General features: G+C 46.5%; 3 protein-coding genes across 4 annotated transcripts; 1 reads left to right on the top strand and 2 right to left on the bottom strand.

The window, feature by feature from the left end:
- The first annotated feature begins 570 nt into the window (after positions 1–570).
- LOC112874673 (cytochrome P450 94B3-like) lies at positions 571–5,291 on the top strand. Its single transcript, XM_025938139.1, has 2 exons — positions 571–701; positions 2,786–5,291. The coding sequence occupies exon 2, from the start codon at positions 2,849–2,851 to the stop codon at positions 4,421–4,423; it is 1,575 nt and encodes a 524-aa protein (XP_025793924.1). The 5' UTR covers positions 571–701; positions 2,786–2,848; the 3' UTR covers positions 4,424–5,291.
- A 1,957-nt stretch (positions 5,292–7,248) lies between these two features.
- LOC112874674 (glutamine synthetase root isozyme 5) lies at positions 7,249–10,471 on the bottom strand. Its single transcript, XM_025938140.1, has 11 exons — positions 10,306–10,471; positions 10,024–10,063; positions 9,795–9,898; positions 9,628–9,676; positions 9,232–9,338; positions 8,835–8,922; positions 8,449–8,577; positions 8,238–8,312; positions 8,086–8,139; positions 7,787–7,984; positions 7,249–7,671 (listed from the first exon to the last, which is right to left on the bottom strand). Exons 1-11 carry the CDS (start codon positions 10,377–10,379, stop codon positions 7,516–7,518), a joined length of 1,074 nt encoding a protein of 357 aa, XP_025793925.1. The 5' UTR covers positions 10,380–10,471; the 3' UTR covers positions 7,249–7,515.
- Positions 10,472–14,092: 3,621 nt separating this feature from the next.
- Positions 14,093–22,472, bottom strand: LOC112874844 (protein VAC14 homolog). Of its 2 annotated transcripts, none has more exons than XM_025938403.1 (20): positions 22,045–22,472; positions 21,839–21,952; positions 21,690–21,758; positions 20,648–20,737; positions 20,457–20,576; positions 20,336–20,364; positions 20,095–20,237; positions 19,926–20,020; positions 19,667–19,753; positions 19,457–19,564; positions 19,242–19,333; positions 18,999–19,080; positions 18,736–18,801; positions 17,790–17,905; positions 17,557–17,677; positions 17,315–17,476; positions 17,110–17,238; positions 16,614–16,682; positions 15,616–15,882; positions 14,093–14,583 (listed from the first exon to the last, which is right to left on the bottom strand). In XM_025938403.1, the coding sequence occupies exons 1-20, from the start codon at positions 22,135–22,137 to the stop codon at positions 14,497–14,499; spliced, it is 2,139 nt and encodes a 712-aa protein (XP_025794188.1). In that variant the 5' UTR covers positions 22,138–22,472; the 3' UTR covers positions 14,093–14,496. The 2 variants fall into 2 exon arrangements, with proteins under 2 accessions (XP_025794188.1, XP_025794189.1); XM_025938404.1 differs by having other exon boundaries at positions 21,690–21,755; positions 22,045–22,471.
- Between the last annotated feature and the right edge of the window lie 899 nt (positions 22,473–23,371).

Below are 23,371 nucleotides of genomic sequence, written 5' to 3'. Positions count from 1 at the left end.
TTACCAATGCAGCCTTCTCAAGGTGGAGGCATATTATACCCAAAGGTAAACAAGCTCCATCTGCGGGATCAAGTTTCGAGACTACTCTTTTCACCACAGAACATGCTTCTGCAACACCACCTCGTGTAAGTGCCTGGTCAAGGAGTCTAGCCCAAATTTCTCGAACAATTTTGCTATCAGCATCTCCTTAGTAATTAGCAAAGCTCAGCATTTCAAGGGAAACCTGACAAGACATTTCAAGTCATTTAACAATGAGGTACCATTCCCACAAACGAATCCATCACATTGTTGGATATTGTCCGTACAAATCCAACGTCAGCTGGCTGACGTGATCCCTGTGGAATTCGGAATTCCCCGCTCGGTCTGCATAATCAATGCTCTGAGACTGAGACCATGTTTATTGCTTTTTAATACTTTAATATAGGCGGCTATAGCCGCCCGCGCCGCCGGTCAGCTGCTCGGGAATCGGGATCCCGCACTCGCCCAATCGACGAGCGGATCACGCTGACAAAATGAATGCACCTCGCTCTCCCCTTCGTTTTACTCCTTGCCAAACCTCCCACCTGAGAACTCCTCCTCTTCCGACTTCTCCCGAGAGCGCCGCCGCCAGAAGACACCAGGCAGGTCACCGATCGGGCAGTAGGAAGCGGTCGTCGGCCGACGGCCGGCCTGGCTCCCGTCCGCCCTTCCTCAGCGCTTCGGTAAGCTTTTTTGCCTCCCCGTGGTCTCGCTAACAATTGACTTTCGCTGACAGCCTCTAGTTGAACCGGCCACCACGCCGGCTTCGCACAGCTACCTCGGAGTTGACCGGAGCCTAGGTAGAAGAATTACCGCAGTCGCTACTCGCCACCGCTGCAGCCACTCGCCGGTGAGCACCGCAGCATCCATGCATGCATCCGAGCATGTCCATGTTCCTCCCCAGCCGCTAGCTAGCCACAGCCAAGTAATCAAGTAGTATAGTCCTAGCTATCCCCCGCAGGTTAGCTCGGCCATGCACGCCCCATTCCGCATCCCCGTGCCGCGTAGATGCTCGCACAGTCGCATGCATGCTCCCCATCCCGCACGATCCGCTAGAGATTCCCGGCGGTGTGCAACTGCAGCGGAGAGCTGACGCATCCGTTCCGACTTTGCAAGCTCCTGTAGATCACCGGTGCATAAGCCAGCACCTCCGTGTTGCGCAATTGACTACTCTCCGTCGGGACGGACATGGCTGTCACGTCAACATTGAGCGTGTTAATGCGGCCTCCTGATCTAAGGGTAGGAGCAAGAAGAGAAGGTAGCAAAGTTTGCAATCTTAGTCTACAAACAGAAAATGTTAGTATTTGCAAAATTTGCTCCGCGCTGATCTGGCTCCTCTCACAACCAAGATGGGTGCGACGACCGAGTGCCACAGTCAAAATTTTGAAAAGTTCAGCACCTTTGCCTCCGGCCTCTTCCTCGCAGAAAACGGCACTCTCTCTCCTATGCAAGACAGATCACGGGTCTATTGTTCTTGGATTGTATCGGCTCCTGAGCTTGCTCAGAGGCTGAATCTCTTGGTCAAGTTTTTCTTAACGATTAGCGGTGTTCGTGCAACGACGCAGCTCTAGGTTCATTTCATTTCTAATAATCCTTTTTTCCCGTGTGATTGCCAGAATCCATGGCCGTTCATTCAGCCAAGGGATTTGTGGATTCAGTAGCTTGATTCTTACCCAGCACCCGGGCTGACAAAAATGCACATGGGCACATGTGAGATGGCCCCGTTTGATTCCGGAAAGCTAAAGTTTAGCCTTATCGCATCAAAGATAATATTGCTATTTAGAAGTATTAAATATAAATTATTTATAAAACTTTTTGCACATATGGGTGCTAATGCGCGAGATGAATTTAATGAGGCTAATTAATCTATAATTTGATATGCTACAGTAATCATTCGCTAATTATGGATTAATATACGTCATTAGATTCGTCTCGCGAATTAGCCTAAAGGTTCTGCAATTAAATTTTATTTAATATTTTTAAATGATAAAATTGTATTTGATGTGACAAGGCTAAAGTTTAGTCCTCCGGAACCAAACACCCCCTAATATAGTACCCTAATATACTCATTTTTCCTATTTGCATTTTTTAATCTCGGATTAAATCGAAGGTAGTGCATTTTAATCATCGGATTGGACGAACCTAGATTCTTGGTTTTATTTACATATCGGTGTCAACATGTCCACCTTATAGCATTCGTAGTGGCCACAATAGCGTTAGCATTTAGAAGGTAGTGCATGAGAACTTAGCGGTCGTTATAGCGCTTTTAGGCTGTTATAGTGTTCTAATATAGCGGGAAGTATTTGGTCATGGTAATTGGATAATACTAACACACTGTCTTATTAATTAAAGTCTAATTTTTAATTTTAAGCTTTTATTACCTTATTTTATGTTCTAAAGATCTAAATTAAGTAAAATGCATTGGCGCCCATCAAACTCGTTTGAGGCATCATCAAGGTTTCTGAACTATTAATTTGCAGATCTAGATGCTTGTGCATTTATTCATATAATTCAAATATTTTTAAGATGGTAGAAAGTCATGATACACAACCACAGATATATATAACTTTTTTTTGGCAATTTTCTAATACCACATGGGGATAAAACAACTCAGCAATAGCCCCTAAATCAAACTCTCTAAATGCTAAATGGAAGGTTCCTCTATTTTTTAGGAGCTGTTTAAAGGATCTACACGCTAGTTATTTGTTACCCGCTACACCAACACGCTTGGTCTAACAAAACAGCGTCTTGCCCTTTTTTGCCGCAGGGTTCCGTCGGGAGCACCACTTCTCGCTAATCACCTGACGTGGTAGGAGTCCAGCTGAGCTCCATGGCTGCTTTCTGGTTGGTGGAGTTGTTAATGCTAGTCGTCACTGCTGTCTGGGTACTTCGTACATGGAGTGCCCGAAGAAGGTTGGGCAAGAAGGCTCGGCAGGCAACGGCGCACACTTACCCGCCGGGGCTGGAGCCGTACCCGCTGATCGGCCACATGCCGCAGCTGATGGCGAACCGGCACCGCGTGCTGGACTGGATGACCGAGGCCCTCGCGCGCCAGCCCACGTGCACGTTCGTGCTGCACCGGCCAGGCGGCCTGCGGGGCGCCATCACCGCGAACCCGGCGAACGTGGAGCACTTCCTCCGCGCCACCTTCGACAACTACCCCAAGGGCCCCCGGGTCGTGTCCATGATGCACGACTTCCTGGGGCGGGGCATCTTCAACGCCGACGGCGAGGCCTGGCGCGCGCAGCGGAAGGTGGCCAGCTACGAGTTCAACACGCGCTCGCTCCGCGCCTTCGTGGCGCGCTGCGTGCACGACGAGCTGCACGGCCGCCTCCTCCCGCTGCTGCGCCGCGCCGCGGCGTCGGGCGCCGGCCTCGACCTCCAGGACGTGCTGGAGCGGTTCGCGTTCGACAACATCTGCCGCGTCGCCTTCGACCACGACTCGCGCCAGCTCCCGGTCGACGGCGATGGCGGCACGGCCGCCGACGGCAGCTTCGCCGACGCGTTCCGCGACGCTGCGAATCTCAGCGCGGGCCGGTTCCGCTACGCCATCCCGGGGTTCTGGAAGATCAAGAGGGCGCTGAACGTGGGGTCCGAGCGCCGGCTGCGCGAGTCCGTCGTCATGGTGCACGACTTCGCCGACCGCATAATCCAGTCGCGCCGGGAGGAGATGCTGAGGGACGGCTTCGAGAAGCACGACCTCCTGTCGCGGTTCATGGCGAGCCAGGACGAGACCTACTCCGAGGCCAAGGGCCCCCTCCGCGACGTCGTGACCAGCTTCCTCCTCGCGGGGCGGGAGACCACGTCCTCGGCCCTCACCTGGTTCTTCTGGCTGCTCTCCTCGCGGCCGGACGTGCAGCGCCACATCCGCGACGAGATCGCCGGGGTGCGCGCCCGCCGTTCGCAGGGCGACCTCCATGGCACCGTGGGGTTCGACCTGGACGAGCTGCGGGAGATGCACTACGTGCACGCGGCGATCACGGAGTCGATGCGGCTGTACCCTCCGGTGCCTGCGAACTCGCTGCACGTGCTGGCGGACGACGTCCTGCCCGACGGCACGGCCGTGCAGGCCGGGTGGTTCGTGGGGTACAACCTGTACGCGATGGGGCGGATGGAGTCGGTCTGGGGCGAGGACGCGCGGGAGTACAGGCCAGAGCGGTGGCTGAACCACGCCGACGGGACGTTCCGGCCCGAGAGCCCGTTCCGGTTCGTGGCGTTCCACGCGGGGCCGAGGCTGTGCCTGGGCAAGGAGATGGCCTACATCCAGATGAAGTCCATCGTGGCGGGCGTGCTGGAGGAGCTCGACGTGGCCGTCGACGGCGCGTACCGCCCCCGGCAGGTACCGTCGCTGACGCTGCGGATGGCGGGCGGGCTCCCCGTGACCGTGAAGCCGAGACGGGACTGACGAGCTGCTGCTACGACTTCCAAAGCCTCTGCGCCAGGTTAAGCCTTCAGGAAAACAGCAGCCAAGCAGAGCAGGAGCAGGAGGAAGCGAAGGGGAAGTTTCATCTACTGCCGCTTTTTATTTACTCCTGGATTAGTTGTAGCCTGCTGGGTACTTCAAAATAAGGGGATCTATTTGACCCAGACATCTGCAAGATCCCAGGATCTACTCAAACTCTTGTTGTCAATTCTGCTATAGGAACAAGGGATGTTAAACCGGGTGCAGGTTGTGGTGCTGACTGGCCGAGTGCTGCTCAAGGCTATGCTCATCCCCCCGTCGAGACCGCAAGTCAAGCAGACAATGCCGCAGGCAGCACTAGTTACAGGAAGCCCGGCGATGACATGCGCGGGAGCTGCGCGAGTCATGGGCTGAGCACCGGCGAGCCTCGAAGCCGATGCGCTGGTGCCCGGGCGACACAGTGGCCGGCCGCGATAGGGTAGCAGACAGCGAGGACACTGGCAACCTGGCGGCCTTGCCGCGGAGCGCAACGCCGGGTGGATAGGGATTAGGGACGGAAATTACGTCGTCGCTGTGCGGGGGCCGCCGGCCCGCAGCTGAGGACGCCGAGCGCGGCGGCGGTGCTGGTCTGACTGGTCAGTATCCACCCCGGACGGTATTTCATTTACCGTCCGGGCCCGAGGTCATCTGAACCGTTGGATCCGTACAGAGCGGCCACGATGCAGCCTGGCGGCTTCATATGTGTGGGAGCGGTTTCTGGGCCTCGAGGAAGCCCAGTTACAGGAGCCTGCTCTTTCCTGCGGCCCACAGCCAACACGACGAAGAGCTGAGAGCATCCGGGCCCAGGTGGTCAGGTGGACTCCGGCCTCCGGTGATCGTCGCCGGCGGCTGACGCCAGTTCGAAGGCCAGCGGCCGCCGCCGTCGCGACCACCGAGATGAGATCAGCACGACGTTCGAAGCCAGCAGCAGCCGCCGCCGTCCGGCCTACCAGGCTACCACCGAGATTAGAGCAGCACGACGTACGGAACAGTGCCTTCTAGGACTACGGCGCCGACCTCACCGTCGGTTGATCCATTGAGTCGTCTTCCCTGCAACCACAGGCAGCCATGAGCACAAAGGTAATGATAGCGCGCTTCGCCGTGGCGGTGCCATCCGGACAGCGAAATGGCGGAGGTTCGATTCCATCACTCTTAGTTGACGCGATCGATCCCCGTCCGCGAGTGGCCGGTTTAATTTCCTCGATCTTCTCGTGACATTCTGCGACCTGTATGATCTCGACGGCGATACGGGCGTCAAGGACCCTCCCCGGGCGAGTGCCAGCGCCGCCGCGCTCGCACGCGCGGAGAAGATGTGGCTGCGAAGAGCTGCGCGGGCCGGAGAGGCGAGGCTGGCGACGCCAAGGTAGTTCCTGAGGGCACGGAGACGGACGCGAAGGTGAACGCACGGTGCGCCTTCCACACGGCGGCGTTGCCTCCGGTGACCACCGGGAGAGCGCGGAGGCGACCGGCGACAGAGCGGCGGGCGGCAGCCAGGTCGGGGTGGACGGTATTTCATCTACCGTCCACGCCCTACTTCATTTAACCGTCCGGGTCGGGAGGCTTCCTGGGCCGTTGGGGGTAGATAACGCCACATGAGCCGGGCCAGCCCATAACTCGCACGACCATTATTCAGACTTCTCCGCGGAATCCTCGCCTTCTCGGATGGGCCATTTCGCGCCCCGTGGGGCTGCTCGGCTGAGCGGGCTCTTCGTTTGACCGACACTGTAGCATAATAGTACGCTGCAAATGCGGACTGGTAGATGGTGATCGGTGGCAAACTGGGGGAAAAAAAAGGCAGGGGGCAGGATAAACCACAAATGTCAGCGCACCTTATTGCTGGCTGCCCTGCACGTCGTTGGTACCTTGATTTGTCCCAGATCAGGAAGGCCTCCATTTTTCCTTTCATGCAAAGGTGAAAGCTGCACGCATAGTCGGTAGCCTCCTGCATTGTCTCCGGCACCGGTACGGTACAGGCGTGCCTACCCATCAACCATAGGTAAAAGGAAGGGCTGGAGATTAATGGGAATATGCTCTCGGTGCCTAAGTGGTCGCAAGGAGAAAGACGGGACAGCAGATATGTTGGTACCAGCCCGTGACCGTGAAGGGCAGGAGCGTTTTTTTTCTTCCTTGAAACGAAGAAGGGCAGGACGTTGACGGTTTTAGGTCCAATCATCAGAGCTCTTCACATCCACCCCTCCGCCCAAATAATTCGCATCGTATCCTGGCGTAACATGGGACGAGTGGAGACCGACCGCAATCGCGACGAGAACGACAATTTCTGACCAACTGCCACACTTCCCTGGAGAAGGCGCATTGTGAATTGCAAGGCCAATGCCTGACCATAAGTTTACCTTCTGCTTCCCTTCCGCAAATGCTCAACCCATCAAATGTGTTGAAGGTGCCATTCAAGTATTCAACTGCGCTAGGTAAGCTGATTTGGACGTGTAGGAGCCATTAGCAGTCCACCTCAAGTGATTGTATCTTCCTGATCATTCTGCTGAATGTTGTTAACCAAATCCCAAAGGAAGACAAACTCCGCCACCTCTTCAACCGAATCCATTCTCCACAGGCCTCGAGTCCACTTATGATCAGGTTAGGTGTGATGTCCCTAGGAGCTCTTCCATCCAGCCAGAATATGGACAATGGTGCTAGCTCTGAAAAGTTGCCTATCGACCTCACCACAGGATTCTGGCTCTGTCCATGCGAACCAAAGCCATCCCAACCCATCAAGCTCTTTCGGCAGTGGCCTCCATGGCCTGCTCTTCTCCTTTCCACAAAAAAGTACAATATTTTTTTTCAAAAATAAATAACTCAAAGTGGTGTATTACATTACCCCGATCAACGGGAAGAACATCCAATCCAACATATACCTAGGGCAAAAGCAAATTCAGTGCAGCCATTATTCGGACTTTCAGAGTACAGGGTCACAGGGAAGCGAAGTAATTAAAAATCCATCAGAGGCCTGGCCTTGCCGACGGGAAATCGAAATCCAAAAATCCAACAGACACCAACGTCGGATGTGATCGCGTTGGGCGCGGCGGCTCGACCGATCATCTTCAGTTCCCCTTCCACAGGATGGTGGTCTCGGCGATCATGCCGGTGACGACGTAGGGGTCCATGTTGGAAGCCGGCCTGCGGTCCTCGAAGTAGCCCTTGCCCTCCTTCTCCGTGTCGCGCCCCACGCGGATGGACGCGCCGCGGTTCGCCACGCCCTGCACAGAGACGCAGCGGGGTGAGCAGCAGGAACGCTTTAATTTGTGGACGACGCAGATCGATCGCGCGCCCAGACACAAGCAAGAATCACCCCTGCTCGTCGAATATGCGTACCCATTTGAAGGTGTTGATGTCGGCGGTCTCGTGGCGGCCCGTGAGGCGGCGCTCGTTGCCCTCGCCGTACGCGGCGATGTGCTCCGTGTGCCTCTTCCCCAGCTTCTCGATCGCCTTCTTGATCACCTCGTAGCCCCCGGGCTCCCTCATCGACTTGGTGCTGTAGTTGGTGTGGGCGCCGGCGCCGTTCCAGTCACCCTGCCAACACAACAAGCAAGCACAAGGCGAACCATTTGTCAGCAACCAGCTTCTTGTCAGAATCTGAAACAGTTAAAAAAAGAACTTTTCTGTAAATAAACCTTGATTGGCTTCGGGTCGAGGGACAGCACAACTCCGGCCATCTCGGTGATCCTCTGGAAGCAATCAGTCAACAAAAGACACTGTTAATTCCAACGTAACAGTAACCCAAAGGCGCAAAGGAGTCATCAATCTGGACGGGAGCAGAATGGACCTCGAGGATGTAGCGGGCAACCCATATCTCGTCGCCGGCAGAGATCCCAACGGACGGGCCAACTTGGAACTCCCACTGTTAGACAGACACGGAACCATCCGGCTCAGAATCACTACGCATCCATCGCATAGGATTTGATAGATATTCATGTGCCATGCTGGGCTTGGTCAGAGTGACGGCCTGCAACTTGCAGGGTTGTTGGTTGTTGTACCTGGCCGGGCATGACTTCGCCGTTGATGCCGCTGATGTTGATGCCGGCGTAGATGCAGGCCTTGTAGTGGGCGTCGACGACGTCGCGCCCAAAGGCCTTATCGGCACCGGCAGCGCAGTAGTATGGTCCCTGTTTTAAAAAGGAAATGCACTGAAGAGTTGAGAAGCTTGCAAAGCCTGTTTCTTTTGGGTTGAATTGATCATCAGAATTCAGAAGCCCAAGTATAGATTCAGTATACTATTACAGTATTAAAAGCTTCACTATGTTAACTAGGTCAAGGGTTAATTAAAAAATCTTGTGCTAGCTTACATCCAATAGCTTGTTTTATATAACTTGCAGAATTCAAAAGCTGATGAAGTGATAATTTTGAAAAGAAGTTTTCTTGCCTGGGGACCAGGGTATCCACCAACAGGCCAGCCAATGGGCCAGCTCACATCCTTCTGAAGGAGAGTGTACTCCTGCTCAATACCGTACCTGTTTGAATTCAGAGATATGTCCTGATGAGTGATGAGAAACAAGATATGACAGAAAGGTACTAGATAGAAAGAAAGTTCCAAATACAGTGGTCCTTGAAAACTTTTCTTTTTCATCCTTGCTATTCATATCAACAAAATGTTCTAAGCTGCTGTATGCTACAATAATAAACAATTTACTTTGTTGGTTATTGCATATTTTATCATATTATATTAGTTGTACTTTTACCCTTTCATCTGATACAGTAGAACAAAATACTGATATTTCTAGGTTGAAAAATATTGACTTAGATTCGGCCAGTGTTCATACCATGGCACCTCAGCTGCAACATCCGGGTGGCTGAAGATCTTGGCAGCATTGTATCTCTTGTTAGTGGGGATTGGCTCGCCTTGTGGCGTGTAGCAATCGCACATCACCTATATAGAGTAGTTTGAATAAGAACATAACAAACCAACCACATAGCTTGCTTGTCAAAAAACGAAACACTTTTACTCACGTGTTTCAACCTAAAATACAGTTCTTTTTTATCTTACTTCCTTTTTTAAAAGAAATACAAGGTTAGTACCAGAGCATTTTTTAGGAAAAAACAGAATAATTGTTTGAGAATGACCTTTTGGTCCCCTTTTTCCTTCCTCCTTTTTTACTTCTGGCCGTGTCTATGACTTCTAAGCGAAACGTAAAACAAGAAGAGAAGCGAAGGCTTACAAGGATGTGGTCACCCCTCCTGAACGGGTCCTTGAAAATGGCTTGAGGGCTTCAGAGTGAAATAAAAAGGCGCAACCGCATAAGCAACAAAAGAACAAAGGTGCTATGCAAGTAAACTAAAAAACATGAGCAGAGCTGCAGAGGCAGCAAGGAGATGAGGATCATACTAGAGGATGACTTCGCTGTCCTCTCCGGGAGCCTGCCCGGTGCTGGAGCCATCGTAGTTCCATTTTGGGAGCTGGCTCACACTGGTGATTGGGCCTTTCACCGTCTGCTCCAAAACACAACGGTGAGAAATATATCATGGCAATATGGACATGGTTCAGTTACAGCCAACTACAAGAGCTGGTATAGGTCATGATTCAGAAAGTCATGGCGTGAACAGAAACTACGCACCCTTGCTTTGCTCCTGAGGTCTATGCCGGACCCTCCAACCCTGCACAGAAGAGATGGCATCAGATAGATATTCAGACTTAGACAGTAAAAGTAGAGCGATCGGTAGTAGAGTAGATTCAGGACATGCTGCGTTTGTAGCCAAACGGTGAAATTTCAGGTTGTGGGTTATCATAGACACTGAATGCAACTAGCGAAGACGGAACAAATCGAATACAATACAATACAAACACAAGCTTGAGACAATTCAGATCACTAGCAGTGCAAGAGCAGAGGGAGGCCAACCAGATGTACTCGGCGATGATCTTGTCGGTGCAGTCGCTGAGGTTGAGGTTAACGAGATCGGTGAGGCTGGCCATCGCTCACAAGCAAAATCAAGAACGCGAGAGAGCTTGGTAGGCAAAGAAGAAGATGAGATGAGATGTGTAGCACAGGGGATGAGTCCGAAGACGGGAGACGCGAGGGGTATTTATACAGCGAAGCTGGCTGCGGTTGGAGGATGGAGGTGGAGGGAGTACGGAAGCAGGGCAGGGCGTGTATCATTTAAATTTAGAGATAAGTGTGGTTTTCCCTGAATAATCTATACAAGCAGTTTAAAAAGATACTGCCCGTCATTTATCTCTCTATTTTTTTAGGCCTCTTGTGCAGTTTTGCATGTCATCATCTCAACTTGGGAGACGGTTACAACATCATCTCAACTTGGGAGACGGTTACAGGAGCATCTCCAGTAGATTACCAATTTCATCGTCAATACCAATAAAAATTTTGTAATCGCTAAAATACACCTTCCTTTTGCTCAAATATAGAAGATTGCTCTCTCCACCCTATCCATTGAGTAATCTGCTATAGTACTTACTACCAAAAATATAAAAAATAGTATTAATAATGGAGAGAAAAAATATATAAGGATGTGAGAGACGAGTAATCTGAGATGCTCTAACTTTCTTTTTTTCAGGGAGCACAAATAGCGGATCTGACCACTTCACCTGACCCAAGTGATAATCAGTGTTTTTTTTATACCGGCTTCAGGATTCTGCATTGCCCGGGTAACTTAAGTCCGATGGAAACTACGAGTCAAAGTTTTACATTACGATCTACAACGTGCCGTATGAATTTGGCATTTGTTCATTGAGAGCTGTGCCTCTGGCCTTTGGGAGTAGCGTCTCTTCAGAAGGAATGTCCTGCAACTGAAAGAATACAATGCAAGCCCAGACCTTGTGTCGTGCTGGATGAAGCTAAAAAACAGCAGGCACAGTTGGATCTCGGATGGCCACTTATGACTTATCCTGAACCTGAATTGACGGTAATGGTGAACGAAAGCCCACTTTTCGCGGCCTTAAGAATTTCGTGTAAACTGTGGAGCTGCTTTTCATGAGTAGTGTCTGTTCTAACTTGTCGGTTCTTCTAAACCACTCAAACGAAAAGTACATCCAGAAAAGGAACCATGCTCTTACTGTTATTTGCGTGACAAGAAGAATCTACCCAAAAGGATGGACTAGAGAAAACGGGTTTTTGTCACCGTTTTTATGCCTGTTTGTAGCAACAGAGGTCACAAATCATGTATACATCTGCAAAGCAAAAGTTATAGGATTGACGGTCAATTGATCATTATATCGCTATAGTTAATGGATCATCACAGTTCTAGTCGTATTTGCACTGTCGATAAGCTTTGCTAAAACGGACAAGGCCCGTCGCATACACGAACAATGTGTGCGCTGTATTTTCGCCGTTCCGCCGCATTCCTGAAACTCCAATGATGATTTGTGCCAACTTGTGAGTTGTTCCAGGTCTGCGCTTCAAATCCTCAATCCAAGAAGTGTACGACACTGGTTTGTTGTTTGATGGCACAGTGAAAGCTACTTCTAGAATAAACAAGTAGAGCTCTTGCTTAGAGATTCTTCAGAGCGGGACCAGAGCAATATTGTTTTCAGCTCCACCAATCTTATTTTGTTCCTCAGTTTGTCCAATTTGTTCAGCAAATCTGGACGTATTCGTTGATTCAATATGATGGCATCTGCAACTGCCATGTTGGAAGAATTAAAAACAGGAAACCAAGGTTAAATGGTGGTATTGTTTGCATCTTGTGGCATCTCAAACGTCTTCTATTCACCGCATTGGCTGACTTTGCTTCTACATTATTTTTTCCTTTCTTAATGTCGTTTCTTTTTCAGACATTGACTTTGTTTGCGTATAATGCCGTCATTTGATGTGTGACATATTTTTTGACAAATTAGTGTTTGCGCCCATTTTTCTCAGCTTTTCACATGTCTCCAATTATTGGAGGTTCCAGTTTTCCGATAATGAGATCGAGGTGTATATTATTTTTCTTTTTGGAAAGTCTAGGTGTATATTCTTATTGAGATCCTAAATGACTTGGGATTTAAACAAAATCATTCGGACAAGCTCTTTTTTCCTTTTCTGGATAACTCATTTTCCTTTTCAGGCTGGATAATTACCATCATCGTTTAATCTGAATAAACTGTGGTCCGCAGCGCACCATCATCATGCTCTCACCGGAAGTCTTACGTGATTTTTGGTACGTTAAGCAACAAAGCAACAATTTGTCGTAGGTTCAGATATTCCCAACCCTTGAGACGCTGAAGAGAAGATCACCTGGGGATAATGTCCCTTTGGGCTCATAAAAGTCATACCAAGGTGTGTGACACTGTTCCCCCATGAGACTCGGTCAGCTAATTTATGTTTCTCAGTTTCCATCCAAGAACTCAAGTTGTAGTTTGCCACCAATTTTCTTTGAAGAATCTTGCATCTTCCTTGCACCTCTGGCTTGTCCCAATTGTCCATGGAATCTATAGTCAACAATTCTTTATTTCCGTTTACTGGGTGTAAAAGTTTTATTTTTGAAGAAGAAAGGTCAACCCGGAACTCATTTCTTCCAATCAATCTCCGCCAGTGCCATGTAAACTAACCACCCTACATCTTTCAATATTTTCAACAACTGATGCAATCATCGCTCTCTAAGAAAATACTAGCTGATGCGGAGAACTCGATTTGCTGTCTTCCGTCCAACCAGGCCTACTATCATGAAGCGTAGAATATCACAAGTAGAATTACTAGTTCAGGAAAACTAAAGTTAGAATAAACCATAATAGTTGCTATCATGTTCTAAATTACATTTTCGATACTTGTGTGCAGAATAGCTGAGGTCGGATGCATGCGGTGGATTTATATTCAGTATAATGATGGGTGTCTCAAGCAAAACCATCAACGCCCTGCTCATCCTGTGTTCTGTGGAACTATACCACAGCGACGGCAAACCATGGTGAGTTCACGTGAAAACACTGCCACCACAGCTACTGAAATGGCTTCATATCATAGCCCAGACGATCAGTCCGTTGGCACTTGGCCGCCATCTTCTCCCAGCGACAGATTCGCTCGTCCGCGAAATTGACGAGTGAGTGCGGCGTCGAGAATGGGACTCGAGCAGTGACAATGTGCGGGTAACCAAAGGAATGTCGCCCTGCCTTTTTACTTTTCGTTGGACGGCATCGGAGGAAGCGAGCAAGAATCATCGGATTTGGCCGTGCATGTTCGCTGGACACGATTGCGAGATAGAAATATGCCTTGCGGATGAATGCGCGTCGGTCATGGCAGATCTTCATCTTCTTGAGCTTTTGGCAAATTATGCTCCGGATCTATACTCTAGATGGCTGGATCTATTCCCTGAGAATCGACAGACCAGTAGCCACTGCAACAAGCTGCTGGGCCGTCCCTAGCCCTCTGCAGTCTGCACAGTGGAAGTCGAGTGGTAGCTGGAAAGAAACAAATATACGTGAAGTGATTTTCGGAGCTCAGAGATGAGCCATATTCAGATTTGGCGAAGGAAATGGCCCTAAAGATGAAGCCAGATAGATAAGAGAAAAATATTGCAAGCAGCTTATTTTATTTCACGTAGATAATGCTTTTTTAAAGTCAAGGTTCACAAAAGTATTGGTCGTTGTCCATTTATAAGCACATCCAGGCAACCCAGGTGCACTTTACATGATCAGGAATTCAGGATATTGATTACTCGTACACGTCACGGAAGAAATGTGACATGCGATGCTGGAGGCCCTTAAACCAAACCAAAGGCCAGGAATATCATATAACATATAATAGGAGCCAGAAACTGGAATTTACATTGCATCGCTAATTTATTGGAGATCGATAAGCAGAACAGTAGTAACATATCTCCAAATACTACTTTGCTCATTTGGCCTTCAATTGAAAAATTACAGAAACCAGATGAGCAGTGAAACGGCTAGGAAAAAAATAAGAATGACTAGAGCGGGGAAACGAGCTTTCTCCAACAAATAATTGTCATTCCTTGACAAAATCTAGGAATGAAACAAAAAAGATTACACTCTATTTACCCTATGCAACCTCCTTTGAAAAAATCAAGGAGACTAACCAAAGCCCCAACAGATTTGTGATGATGCGTCCGGCAAATATATCACACATCCCGAGTAACCAAATGCATCATGAAATGCCTTTGGGTGCTCCTGATGGGAGCCTGCTAATCTCTGATAGCGAAGAGGAATGTGCTTCTTCATATCTTTGTATCTCCTATATGTGATTCAGGAAGGTTAGATAACAATCTTCTTTTTAGGTGATAAGCATCTTTACATTAAAAATGTTTAACCAAGTTACAGTCATATTGTTAAAGAAAGCTAACAGCGCAAGTGCAAGTCTATGGTCTGCTACCACAGGACAAATTGATGTCTCTGGCAGTGATAAGTTGCTATCTCTAGGGATTTTCAGCCAGCAATCTGTTTTCCAGCTGAAAAGCACCTCGTAGCCAGAACTTCCAACAGTAACAATCATAGGCTCAAGAGGGGTTTTAAAGTTACAGGGCAAATTTCATTTCATTAAGAGAAGGCTTTGGCCAACAATCACTCTATTAAAACAATAATTTTTGTCACAGAGTTGACATTAAAAAAATACTTCAGTATACTTTTGAATCACATAAATAGAACATTAACAGAGTAATTCTTGGATTGTCCTAACGAAACAATGTACACCCTGTAATTTCAAACTTTGGTAGTGTTATGCAAACTTAAAATAGAGTGAAATGCACCATAGGTCCCTAAAACTATTCTCGCATCTTCATCTAGGTCCATGAACTCTCAAATATGATTATCTGTGTCCTTCAACTTTCTAAGTATTTCAATACAAGTGTGAATCGAGGTCCATGATTGGACCTTGAGTGAACTCAAGAATGAACCACTTTGAAAAGTTGAAGGACCTAGATAATCACTTTGAGCATTTATGGACCCAGATGAGGATGCAGGAATAGTTTAGGGGCCTATGGTGTGTTTCACTCATTATTAATATTCATAGAGGTGCAAATCCAGGCAGACCTAGAGGTTAAAGCAGAAATGAAACAACAGAATATAGACTATTTGTTGCTTGACAGGTAGGAAACCTAAATACTACTCCATGTGGAACAGGAGCACACAACCAGAAATTTTAACCACAACTGCAAAAAGTTCAAAATATATGTGGAACTGGAGTGAGGGCACAACTGTTTCTTCGGTAGCAACAATACCAACTTAATCAAATATAGCACAATCAAATATCTAAGAAAAAGGAAAAGACCTGCGATAATGTTGCAGCTGAAGCAGATTTGCGGGATTGCAGTTGACCCTTTAAATGGTTTCGGTGCTGCTGCTGCATATTTTCAAATTGCAGGAGAAGGGATGGGAAATTGATTGCACTATAGTTCTGTGTGTCTTGGTTTCGACTGCCGTCTTCTGTCACTTGCAGAATCTGAGAGTACGGATTTGCTGAAGATGTGCGCTTAATATTTTCACTGAACGGCACAGTCTTCAGTCGAGTCCTCAAGATCTTGAAGGCCGCACTTTGCTGCATAAAATAGTGGATAAAGATATGAAGCCCAAGTTATTACACTTTAACGAGTGCCAACTTCCCTTTAGTAAATGTTCAAGAGGGCACATGCAGCTTGTGTAACCTCTCCAACAGAATCTGGTTACAGAAGTTAGACCTCATAGGAGGAACAATGAACTACAGTTCAATTCATTTTAACAAAAAGGATATATTCTAGAAAGACCACATCCCACATGCAAAGTGGAGAAGCACAACAAGGTGGAAGCAAGCAGAACATGAGGACCATGGAAATACAATTTCGTACATCAGACGCTATTCCAACAGATAGTTTCAATGTTCGATCATAATGTGTCTCCCTGTAGCAGACTCTCTTAACAATTAGTACCAAGTATCAAACAATCCTTATACTAGGAAACATTAATAATCATTATTTTGGGAAAATAGATATTCTTATTGGGGAAAGAAGGATGGAATAGCCAAGACTAATTCATTATTCCAACCAAAATAAAAATACTACCTTCAAAAGGTGAAGTCCATTCAAGAGAAACATATCTTAATGAAAGATTGCAACAACTATCTGGTCTTTTGCTTATGAACTGGTTCTAGAAAATGTGCAAGAAGCTCAATTGCTACAGGGCTCGAGCATGCAGCATGAATTTTTTGTCTAGTTCATGTTACCTAAACATTCATTAAACGTTAAGCAAAGAAAGGCTGTAGGAACCACAGCGGAGGAGACATATTGAACATACCTGAGGCAACAGCATCAGGAGACCATAAAGAGTTTTCAGAAGCCAGGTGTGTTTTCCAGGCTCAAGAAGCTGCATTTTTTATAAAGTATGTTATGGAGCTCCCATGCCAAAATGATTAGTAAGAACAGTGTAACAGCTAAATCTTTGTACCAGACAAACAAAAAGAATTTGCACAGCATACATGTTATCACAGTTTCCATAACATGTTGCACCACATAAACCCCATCATGTTTGCTTGCAGCATCGAGAATGTCAAAGCATTAAGAGATGGCAAATATTTTGAGAGAACCTTATACCAAAAGGGCAGCGGGCATATAGTAAATGTACAGATGAACATCAGGGTACAGATATTGATTCATAACGATCATGTCATGGATCATGTAGAACAAGAAATCGTATTAAATCAGCCAAGTAGAAAGCCCACAATTTCAGAATTCAAAGGCGCATGAGAAACAGAAACATAACCTTGCAGGAAGGGATCATCAGAACAAGTTACCTGTAAACGCAAGTAAGCAAATACTGGAGTCTCCAAGAGACGGATCAATTTATCTAATTGAACCAAAAATTTAACATTTATGTCTTCTTCTCCCAGAGACTGAATAACACAGCTCGCGTGACTGTATGCCTGCACACATTAGAAAGCACATCCAAAGATCAAATGGAGTCCTAGTAAGCAACACAACTTGCAAATCAGTCATTACCTGAGCAAGTAAACACAAGCTAATCGTAGCCATTGGAGAGTGGCACCACGAAGCATATAATGACTGAAACAAGTCCTTGCCACAGGAATCCACTAACGACTTCTTAAGAAGAGAGCGGAGCTCACCAAGTTCAGTTGATGTGAGCAAAATCAAATTCAAAGCCTGCAGGTAGTTAAAAAAATAATACATAAATCTCACAATCACATGTGGCAGCAGAAGAATGTTGGAAAAGTAGCACACACCTGAACCATGACGGATGCAAAATCAAGGTCAATTTCACTCTCAAGAATAGTGGAGAACTCCCGATATACTTTTTCAGCACCCAGAAGAACACAGAGTCGACGGACTATCAAAGCACCACGCCTATAGAAGTACCTCAAATCATTATTTTCTAGGATGTTCACCAAATATTGAATCACGCATCCTAAAACCAAGAGATATGATTGAAAAAGCAGAGTAAGCTTTAGTTACATACTTCTCCAGCAGAACATGATTGTTGTGGAAGGTGCGGATTAGGTAAGATACAAGATGATGGAAGTGGTGAGGCTCTTCAGCTATACATGCATGAACTTCCAATACTAATAGGACGACCTGCACAAGTAAAATGCTGTGATAAACATCCACCATGCTCAAAGCTACATTAGCAGAATGTATTAGTGGTGGTTAAACCTATATAGATACTCTACAGCAGCAAGTAGTCTGTCATGGTTTCGTAGCTACCATAGACTCCTGCTAAAATAAAATACACCCAATCCGAGGTTCGTCAAAGAATATCAGATTTTCAGCCTTGAGCAACATAGTGGATTTATAATAGCTAACAGCACAACAATTGGAATATATTCAAATCAGTGATTACAAATTTGGCTGATGATATGTTTAGATAACTGGCAGTAGCATGCTCATCCTCTCAATTCACGAGAAGCAATTGACTAGATACAAGCTACTCCAAGCCTGCCCTCCAGGAGCAGGGTGGAGGTGAAGATGCCCTGGGGGCTTTGTTTATTTCTTTCTTTCTTGCCTCAACTCTAGTATTCATGGCTGCCTTCATAGTCATAGCCCATAGACCCCTTCTAATTAAAGTAACAAATCACCTAACAGACCTTATCTAACCATACGAAATCACCATATCTTAACTAACTTAGCACTCATCTCTAAGAAGCTAACTTATCATATAAGCAAATTAGCAAACTAATCTATTGTTGGTGGTGCGGTGTGGTGCTACAGTGCTAGACCACACCACAGCAACCTGTGCCCTCTAAATGGTTCCAACCCTGGCTTGAATTATCAAATATCAAATACCTAACTATAAATCACCACATATACATATAGCAATATAATATCGGCCAACCAACAGACCAGAACGTGTAGTTTCAAATATTCAAAACAAACATGGCAGTTTGAAAGGCTTTTAAAAAACTCACCGCATCTGAAGGATCAGAAAGTGCATTTAGAAGTGGATCGAAAATATCATCCAGGTACGCCAAGAACTGTTCCAGAAAATATGTAAATAAATCATATGACTCTTGGTACTTTCTTAATCAAAATGAATTGCAACTCTCATATGTCCAATTCAAAGTTGACAAATTAAAAACAGGACAATGTCAAAGCTTGAAAACATGCAGGTCATAACTTGTTGATGTTTATTGGAAATGCAGTCCAAAAAAGCATTATAGTCTTTCAGTACCTCAACACGGTACCGAGCCAGCAGAGTGGAGAACCAATGTAATGCTTCAATTCGAGTGGCCTCATGTTCACTATTCAATTCTCTGTAAAGAAAGGGAGAAAATGTCAATGCCATATCACAAATGTCATGTCAATATAATTCTCAAATTACTTGCACAGGTAGGGTATAAACAATTTAAATTACCACAAAGAAGGTGCCTGACAGCTAAACTTAATTTCATATCCAAGGGATTGAGTAGAGAACCTTTTTCCAATTGAAAGAATTGCTCCGATATCAAATCCCTCAGCTGGATCAGCTTTTATAGCACGAAGTTCCTCATTTGTTTCACGTGCAACCTTGCAAACAAAGAAGTCAATAAGTACAAAAAAAAAATGTAAGTTTAGCCCTGAACAGGCACACACCACACAGTTTACATCTGCAGCAATTATATGAATCAAAAGCATAACACAGGAAAATACCACTCGGATTTTCTCCTCCTCGTCAGATATGCATGGTAAGATAGCGCCCAATATATCAGCATAGTAAGGAACGAGTTGTTCCCCACCAAGCTTCACAAACTCGTTGATCTGCACTTTAAAGGATAAACCATCAGACAAACATTCCTGCAAGTATCCAAATAGCCTCTATGAATTCTAAGATCACAGGAAAAACATAAAAGACAAAATTACCCATGTGATAGACGTCAACCGAGTGAATTCATCAGTAGAGCCTGCCCTCCGAACAAGTATTTCAGCCATACGACCATAATCTACATTCTTTTCATTTAAGGTAGAATAATCAGCATTGAAAGCATAAAACATGAAAGAACCTAATACAAAGACAAAAGGATAATTGGAGGAATATGAATCGACAAGATGTCTTTTATGTCTATGCTGTTAAAAGATTTGACACAGGTATATAGAGCAAGTTTCAGGAGAGCAGCCTTACTGGTGAGTTCTTTATCTCCTGCAGAAACTCTGAAAGTGCTGCATCGGCTTGCTGCCTTATCTCATGACTGGAATCACTAAGCATATTGAATAAACCTGCAGGTGTCGCGATAGAAAGGTTGCTGAATAGTCAATAGAAGTAATGCACTTGGAGAAAAGGGAGGGATTACCATCGAGAAAATCAGGAAGGAAACCAAGCATGTCAATATCAGGAACACTGTCCAACACTGTTATCCACCCCACCAAAAATTGTCTCACATAAGGGTTCAACACATTCATGCGCTCTCTCAAGAGCGGTATGAATTCTTCGATGCTAAAGAGCAAAAACAAGATAAGGTAAATCAGAAATCAACACTAGCATTAAGATAAGCATAAAACTAATATTGAAAAGCCAAATCATACGCAGCATACCTGAACTGATCACTCTCAGTTACGATATCCTGGTTGATAAATAATTGTCTTATCAGAGGTAATTAAGAAGAGAACAAGGGACAAGTTCTAGGATATATGCGTAAAGTCCAGACGACTATACCTTGACAAGCCTGTCAAGAAGATGAGCTGCACTCTGCACATTAGCATCAGAATCTGCAGAAAGCTTGCATAACGCATCGAAAATCTTGTTGAAGTAGATGATAAAATCCCCTCTTACAACCTACAGATAGAAATTCATTTGGTGTAAAGCAAACATACCATTCATGTTTCATCACTGAACTAAATGCTTACCTTTGCTATGTTGTATAGTGCTTCACAAGCATAGTAGCGCACTCTGCTATCTTGGTCCATGAAAGAACTAAGCACAGGAGGCACAATTTGCTGGAAGCACAAAACAACAGAGCTTAGTTAGTGTACGGTCAAATGGACAAAACAGAATAATAGCACAACCACATGACAAATGGTGCTTCTCTGCTGGGTAGACATGTAAGCGGCACAATAACAGTTTATGGTACGTGTAACAGCAACTGTGAATTAAATGATTTGAACATGACCACACAATGCCATCTAACAATTTTGTCTACATGCCCAAGTTCTAACCACATGATGAGAAAATTATGTACAACCTTGCAATATTTCTCATCAATATCTCCTCCTGATCCATCATATCAATTTCAATAAGATGGCAGTAACATGCCTCCATAAAATCCTACGAGTTCACGGTATGAAGAACACCATACAGAACTAATATTTCCAAACCTCAAATGCAATTTTTTTTAAGAGAATGCCAGAAAGGAAGTAGCTGAAAGTGGGAGGCCATCTCAACCACAGAAGTAAACTATTTTCATGGTGAATCAGCAAGCATAATTTCCTTAAGCACTAATAGAATGGACTATATACAATTCATACCTGAGCCCCAGCTCAATAGATGTAAAAGGAAAGCTAAACTACTTAGAGTTAAGACCGGTAGAAATGAAGTCATTGACTTCCTGTTTCATCTACTAATTAGACTCCAGCATTTGGTATAGTTGACTAATAGACACCATTCAGCACGTTATACACCAATAGAGCAATGCATGATCCAATGGTGGTGCTTGATATGACAAGTCGATGCCACCGTTGACAATTCAGCATCCATTGTTGCCAATTTGCCATTTTAAGGATTACGCAAGAACTCATAAAAATCAGGCATGCAGGTTTAAAGCCAAACAGTCATACGATTTCAGATTTCCTTTACCCGTATAGATTTCACCGCATATAGGATGACATTGCATGAACTTGAATATGAATAAACCAAACAGAATTTAAGAGTTAAACATTAGCGGTAGCAAACCTCGAGATGCTGAGCTGCTTCACTGGTGAGTCCGACGGTAACTGCTGCAAGGCCAATCAACCCACCCTGCTAACATCAAAGCACCACAGAACTCAACAAATCTGACCCCGTCAACACCTAAAGCATGAACCACAGCGGTCTATGCAAACCTTCCGATGGTTTGCCTGCGGCGAGTAGGTGAAATCGTTGGTGAGCAGCGTGATGACCGCTGAAATCTTCTCATGCTCCCCAGCCGTTGCGAGCTGCTTCACGATCCCCTCAATCTGTACAAGACCCCACGGCAACAAAAATTACACCTTAAATCCTTGGCGATTGCTCGAAGACCATTGCCCCGCGAGGAATCGAAACCCCTCACCTCAAGCGCGGCGTTCTTCCGCTTCTCGTAGAGCTTGTCGGAGAGATTCCGCAGCACGGCGCCCGGGATGATGGTGAGCGCGTCCGCGGCCATCGCCGGAGAATCCTCCCGGGAGATCCCCCTCCCCCGCCGCTGCTACAGCCTCCCGATCGCCGGCGATCGCCGCATCGGCCGCACCCCAACCCCACGGACCCCGCAGCCGCGTGCCAACCCTAACCCGACGGGCCAAGCTCCACGGCGATGAGAACAGGGAGCGGGGAGGCGAAACCCTAGAGCCCTGAGCCCAACCCGAGCGAGCTCGCAGCAGCAGCACCAGCCTAGGAATGGATTTGGAGGCGGAGGCGACGGTGATGTGATCTGGAGGCGAGGGGGGAGGGGATCCGGGCGCCGCTGCTATTTTCCTCTTCGTTTCCAGGGGTAACGTTTACCGTTGCGGCGGCCATTAACGGCGCCCGTTCCCCGTGGGTGCGGGTCCAGGGCGGAGGCCAGCCTGGCAAGTGGGGCCTAGCTCCGTGACCTGGACTGCGGTGTACGAGGCTCGGTCCAGGCGTGTCCCAGGTCGTGGACTGGCTGTCTTCCTGCTGCAATTGGATATCGCAGCGCTGATGCATGAGCTAGGTCCGGGTGGTCCATATGGCGGATGCCGGATAAATAGGAGGACAGGAGAGCATGGTGCGTGGACCAGGTCTATGTGATGCATGGGTGGATTCGCGGTCGTGTCCTCCGGTTCTCTCTTTTTCCACGGAAAAAGGGGAGGCTGTTCATGTTATCATGAGTCTTTTTGGTCAAGTCCGTTCGTGATAGCGCTGTTGGTTGGAACTCGGAGGAGTGGCGTGAAAGTGCTTCCTGCTAGTGCCATGTTGGGAAGAGGAGATTGGGGTGCGGAAACAATACAAGCTCGACGGAATCTCTTTATTTTATTTTTACTTTAGAGTAGTAAAATATATGGACAGTATTAGTGAATTTTGAAAATACAGTTTTGTCCTTAAAATTTGTCAAATGTGTTACGCCTAGAGTTCCTAAGTACACTTGTGATGGATGATATGGTGTGTCAATATGGGGATGATACAAGTCAAAATTATAAGGGTGCTTTCATCACTTTAGACTTAGGTGATTCATTTCAACAAGTTTGCAAACCCTTATTTGTATTTCAAAGCTCTTAGATTTAAATGACATTTCTGATAAGTTTAGAAACTGTCCGTACGTTTCATTCGTTAAATCAATTTCAGTTTTTCTAGAAAAAAGTAGAGCATCTAAAAGAACTTAGATTGGATTTATATCTAGAAGAAAATCAAATTGTCCTTGGTTGTTACATGTCTTTTATTCT

Source organism: Panicum hallii, chromosome 9 (genome assembly GCF_002211085.1).
Source record: "Panicum hallii strain FIL2 chromosome 9, PHallii_v3.1, whole genome shotgun sequence".
In the NCBI taxonomy this organism is placed as follows: domain Eukaryota; kingdom Viridiplantae; phylum Streptophyta; class Magnoliopsida; order Poales; family Poaceae; genus Panicum; species Panicum hallii.
Note: the sequence above shows the minus strand (reverse complement) of the source record. Positions and strands in the feature narration are given on the sequence as shown.